We start from the raw sequence: 6,446 nt of genomic DNA, 5'->3' as shown, positions 1-6,446 counted from the left end.
GGGCCATGTTATGCAGAGTGTCTCGGGCACGGCATGAGTACAATTGTTGTTGTTTTCAATGCAAATTTTAAATTTGAGAATGAGAGAAAAAACAATATGGCCGTTCAAACTCCGGCATGAGAGCCGGCGTATTTTTGCCCCGGCACTAAGGCAAAACAGTGTTGTTTAGTAATAAATTTTAAAATTTGCGCCTTTTAGGAGCAAACTACTACAATTCTAGTACGTTTTGGAGAAAAAATAGCAGTAAGCAACACAGCATTTTTTTTATAAATCGCTAATAATATAATTATTACACTTTCCGATTTTAAAAAAACGCGTAAGTACTGTTAACAATTATTATAAGATAATATAATAATAAATTAACATTATTACAGCCTCTATGTGTTTTTTCATGCGAGTTATTTTTGGTGGCAAATTGAAAGAGCATATCTAAATTTCCTTTTAAATTTAGGCACAACCAAGAAGTAGAAAAATACAAAATTGGCAATACTGATGTGACACTCTGCATAACATGTATTTTCGGCATAGCCCGAAAGAGCGTAATTTGCCGTGCCCGAGACACTCTGCATAACATGGCCCTAAGTAATAAAGACAAGATATAAGAAATAAAATATTTGTATATGTCATAAAATATTCTACAGTGAACTAGATAGATTTGAATTATAAAGTCAGTACTTGGTTGTAGCGGTATAACGGCCAAAGTAACAGATCGTTCCAAAATTTAAGGCTAACACAGATGATTCAAAGTGTTTGGATTAGGCGGCTTTTGATTTGTAGTTTTTGGCGATTTCTGAAAAAGAAGATTGTTTAAATAATTAATAATATTAATTTAATATTAATTAATATAATAAACTTAAATATTTATTTAAACACGATATTTTACAAATCTTGCATATTTATGTGAAAGTAACTTAAATCATCGAAATAAAATATATGAGAACGAGTTTCAAACAAAGCGGCAAGCAACAAACAAATCCTAACTGAAAAGAATGCATGGCCTGAATGCAATATAATTGACATTGCAATATACACATATTGCACTTACCTCAGAAGCAAAAACTATGTTGTAATCACATTTTATACACTATTTTCTTTATTTATTAATTGTAAAATAGTTTTTCTTTAACATTAGTTAGTTTCTTTAACAGCAAATATACAGTATTTTGCCTGCTTCACAATAAAAATATCTTCACCTTTTATGTTTATAGAGCAAATAAGTTGTGTGTTTTACAACTAAATCTAATGCTATGGCATTTCATTAAATGCTTTTCTGTACATTCAAATTTAAGAATTATTATATTTTAATTAAAGTTATGCACAACAATTTTAATTAATTTACACTCAATAACCACTACTTTTCATTGGTTTTACCGGCTGCGAAAAAATGAAGCGAATTGAAAACTAATAAGAGCTGCCATTACACAAATATGGAAACAGAGTTGCCAAAATTTATTATTTTTTAAATTTAATTCTTTATACAGGATATTTTAATGTAATGTATAATTGAGAGGAAATTTTAAAGAAATGTCCCTCTTTGTATAATATCGAAAATAAAATCTTTGATCTATTTACAATAGATTATTTTTTATTTACAATACCAAAATTGTCAAATATTAAAGATTATTTTTTATTTACAATACCAAAATTGTTAAATATTAAAATCATTGTGTATGATAACTAAAATATTTACTACCACATAATTCTTGTAATGAAATTTTGACGTCAAAAAACCAAAACAAACAATAAAATAAATCATAAAGTGCTCTTATTTTAGCAAACACTATAATGAGTAAGGACGGCGTGGGCATAATAGCAAAACCAGATAGTGAAAATTTTTAAACGATATTGTGTACCATTAAGCACATTTGCAAGTCAGACGACAAGTTGAATGGAAAACAAAATATTTTGATTTTTCGTCAAAATCGCTTGTGTTTTTTCGTATATAATCGGATTTTTGTTGGGTTAATGGAAAATGTCATTCTGTTTTAAGGCACGGAAGCGAAAACATCCTTTAAATGCATAAATAATTTTTTTGTGTAGTATATTTGTTGTTTTTTTTTACTGGGGCGTGTTCAAAATAATGCTGATTGTGTGTAATGTGTAATAGCAAACGACATCGAGTAAGTAGTAAGACCAAATCTGATATATAATACGAACTTTAGGCTTTTTAGTTATGTACTGCGGGATATTTTCTCCTTATTAGGCTACGATAAGATTTCATGCTAATTTTACATAGGTTGCTAATTGACAATTCTGAATTGTTTGTTTTGAAAACAACATTGAATTTGATAACAACTGTTATTAAATTATTTATTAATTTTATATAACAAATTATGAATTTGGTACATAATTTTTATTCAACAAGATATAAAAAATAAGAATTTGCCTTGTCCTGAACCAAAGAAATTAGCAAATCGCAATCCATTTTCTAAAAGCAACATGTTATGACTAATGTCCCTCGACAATAAATGCACACAGATTGAGTAGTTTAAAATTACTCACTTTTCTAGAAAGTTGTTTCTTTATTTATATAAAATTATCTTACAACTAACTTAACTAATTTTCTATCAAGGTTAAAATAATATGTTGTTAGTTATCTCTATTTTTAGTGGATTGTATTATTACATTTTATTGTTGTTTGCAAAAAGGTTCAAAATGGGATACAAGGACGGAAGTCCCGGTACTTGGGATTTTTCCTTCTATTGTCTTTTTCACATATATTTTCATAATTGTAATTAGATACGGTTCCTTGTATTTATAATCAGTAATACAATTTATCTATACAAAAGTATTTAAGGAAATAATGGAATTTCCCTTTGGATACTTGAATGATCAACAATGTCCTTTTCAAACAACATCCGGTTGACGATAACAGTAGGTTTAAATTATTTATCATTTAAAACAAGCAACATTAAAAGCCGTTTTTGTTGCTTTGTCTATTGGTTTGTAAGACAAACTTAAATTGATAAATATGTGGATCAAATCCACATAACAAACACATGTTTTCAAATATATTTCCATTTTTAAAATTAAAATTATAATTATTTAATAAATAATTAAATATAAGAAGTAATTTTAAGACCACTGATGATGGGCACTTGGCAATACTCGAAACAGAATTATTATTGTTGTAGGTCACTACCAAATACAATAGTTTCTATTAAGTAAAATAGAAACGTGAAATTACCATTAAAATAAAATTAAAATTACTCTGCCGCTGAATGTGCTGTGACTAGAGTTGAGCTCCTGCTGAGGTCTTTGTGCCGGTTGTGCACCTGGACTTGATTGAAATGAAGTAGATCGTGAGAACTGCATGTTTGGTTCGGTTTCTTCACTCAACAAGTAAGCTGCCTTTACTCTATCGATACTCACTTGGACAGGTCGGTCTTTGATTAAAATGGTAATAAGCTTACGACCACGCTGCATCACTTTGAACGGTCCGTCATAAGGAGATTTTAAGGGAGGTAGTTATAGTCCCTCAGGAACACATGTGAGCACGTCTGCAATGTGGTAATGCTGTCTCTTAATATGAGTTTTTAATATTTATTAGGAGCTTGTAAATTGTTACAATAGTTTTTACCAATAAAAATTATGTTAGATTCTAATTTTCAATGTTCTATTCTAATTTTCCAATTTTTTAATCACATAACTAGTCATAAGTACAATATAAGTAAATTCTGACACCAAATAGTCTTTAAAAACTTTATTGAATTTTTGTAAAATGCCTAACAAGGAACTGGAACTAAGAATAATTAACTAACCTCTAAAGGATTGCTAATCAATATCTTGCATGTGATTGATTGCAGTCATTGTATAACGAACAGAAATGCATGGATCATTTTATTCCATAGATAGGATTACATACATCCTATTTTTTTCCAATAGACTTTCTAACAGGGAATAGAAAGAAGAAACCTAACAAATGTATATAAAGATACAGATGACTATCAGTGTACGAGTATCTAAAACTATTTAAGCTTGAACTACTTTTTTTATGTGATTTAACTAGAAGCGCGTTTCACTATAATAAATGAAATTAAAGTAAATTATTAAGAATTGAATTTTATCAATACACTTGACCTCTAGTGCTTCATGAATTAATAATTCATAATTATCCTTTACATTCAACTTCATTCAAGGAATTCCAGCGAATAGTGAATTAAAAAAATTCCATTCCATATATTGGCTTAATAAAAATAGCAATACATCGAAGGAGCAAGAAATTTCTTAACACTCCAATAAACAATTACGTTGTCTCCGGTGAAGGAGTGCGTGGGGAACAAGGGTGACATGTATTTTAAACTTGACCACATTAAATCTAAAAAAAATTAATTATCTTAAAAAAATGCCATAAATTAACATTTAATTAATTTACACCAAAATATATTAATATAAAAGAAAGATGTCCGTGAAGAAATATGAGTAGTATACAGTAGCCGGATATTGGGGCTACAACTAAGTTCGGGAAGAACTAATTAATTACAAATTATTGCAATAAATATATAAAAATGAATTTAATCATTAAAAAGAAGAGTTCAAAATCTGAACTCATTCTTTTCCGACTGGTGTTGCAATTGATCCTTCTGACCGTATTGCTTGATTTGACTCATGCCAGTGTATAGTAAGTATAATATATGTTACAGTTTAAATATGCATTTCTAAGTTATATATATCTTTTCAGTTCATATTCAAAGCGATACAGGATCCGAACACCGGGCAAATGTGAATTTAATACTTACACGTTTTTTAATAAAAGTTACTGTTATAGAGGTCCAGATGAAACCTGTAACCAAAACTATCCTTATGACATGTGTTCTCCACAAGTTCCCTGCTCCTCTTGTAATAGGTGCACAGGTTGTTATTATTATAATGAAACTGATATTAATACAGGAGAACTAATGAAAGGAAAAAAGAATTGCAGTACTTCAGAGATTTTATGTACCCGTAGGAATGATTTAGACAAACGTTGGTTTCGACATTTTCAGCCAAATCTGTTGGATTATATAAATAACTACATATAAACAGTGATCTGTGGAAAATCGTTTTGAAATGTTTTTGGACTGAATTTGTTTTTATATAATCATATAGTATATTAATATTAAAATATAAATATAAATATTTGCAAATCAGAAAAAGCAACAAATTAAAATGAAAAAAAAAAAATTAAATTAATGTTGCTATTATATAAAATTATTAATTATAAATGTATTATCTAAATATTAAAATTGTTACGCGCGAAATATGCTCTGAAACTATTATTATTGCTATATAAGTAAATGGAAAAAAAATTCTAAAAAAAATAATAAAAGAACGCGGCAATTATATCTGAAATAAGTGCTTATATACAATTTTTAAAATATTATTAAAAAATTTATAAGTATTAAGTTAAATTGTTTGCAATTTGCTACTTCAATGTGCTAAAAACTAATAAGTAAACTTCTAAGTTGACCTCAATTTTAATGCTAAAGATTCGTATATATCTTTTAAAGCAACTGAATATATTTGTTTAAATTAAAAATAAATAAATAAAAAATGAAAAACAAAAAAATATACAAAAATTGCTTGAAAATTATTAAAAAACATTTATATTTTTTGTTACACAAATGATGTATCTATTTTCAGTTTTTGGATGCTGAAAAAATTGTCGGAAAAATAATAGGATATGGTTAAAGTTTAAAATATATTTCCTCAGAATTTATAACCGTTAAAAGTCGACGCTAATGTTTTTCTTACCTTCTATTCAATGTTGACCTAAAACACATTCTCAGAAAGTCAAGCATATATAGTAGGTAGATAGGTAGGTTGGAGTGACGGCCTTGTTTGCAAAGCGAACTTGAGCTTAAACGATGGCCCATTGTGGTACCACAGGAATAGCATTGGTACAGGAATAGCATTGGTACGTTCTTTACCACTTCCCTATTAGGTAAAGGAAAACCAACCTGACAGTTCTATAAACTTGGCTAGGTCCCTAATATTACAGGATGACAGTTCAGTCAGATCAGTGAGAAAAAAGGTGATTAACAAGGATGTGTTAGAACTGCAGTATGATATGATACAATGATGTATTAGCACTGCAGTATGATATAACACAAGAAAAAACAATTGTTAACCCTATATTTACAATTGACACATGAACTGGACCATATTCCTACTTTTGCGAGTTGATATTCTATAAATGTGGGATGATAGAAACTATTATTATAGTAATATGGGATCTTGGTTTTTAATGGTTTTCATATTGTATGGCCAGAAGTAAAATTAAGGGAGCGTACTATTATACCATATGAGAATTCATAATAGAAGGAAAACAACTTAATATTTTACTAAAAGTGTAGGGAATACACATTAAGACTGAGGGGGAGAGGAGTCTAGCATCCCCGTGTTCATGTCTTATGGCACCCATGTATGCGGTAACTAAGAGCTAATTGCAAAGTCGTCTGAAAACT

General features: G+C 28.8%; 2 protein-coding genes across 2 annotated transcripts in view; both read right to left on the bottom strand.

The window, feature by feature from the left end:
* LOC119675931 overlaps nucleotides 1-3,426 on the bottom strand; it is a 15,064-nt gene extending 11,638 nt beyond the window's left edge. The window contains exon 1 of the mRNA XM_038087150.1: nucleotides 3,211-3,426. Within this exon, the coding sequence (XP_037943078.1) occupies nucleotides 3,211-3,426 (216 nt within the window). The remainder of the gene's footprint in view (nucleotides 1-3,210) is intronic.
* LOC119679305 (mpv17-like protein) overlaps nucleotides 1-6,446 on the bottom strand; it is a 479,294-nt gene that overhangs the window by 122,769 nt on the left and 350,079 nt on the right. The window lies entirely within an intron of this gene.

The sequence above is a fragment of the Teleopsis dalmanni genome, chromosome 2 (assembly GCF_002237135.1).
Source record: "Teleopsis dalmanni isolate 2A chromosome 2, ASM223713v2, whole genome shotgun sequence".
Lineage (NCBI taxonomy): Eukaryota > Metazoa > Arthropoda > Insecta > Diptera > Diopsidae > Teleopsis > Teleopsis dalmanni.
Note: the sequence above shows the minus strand (reverse complement) of the source record. Positions and strands in the feature narration are given on the sequence as shown.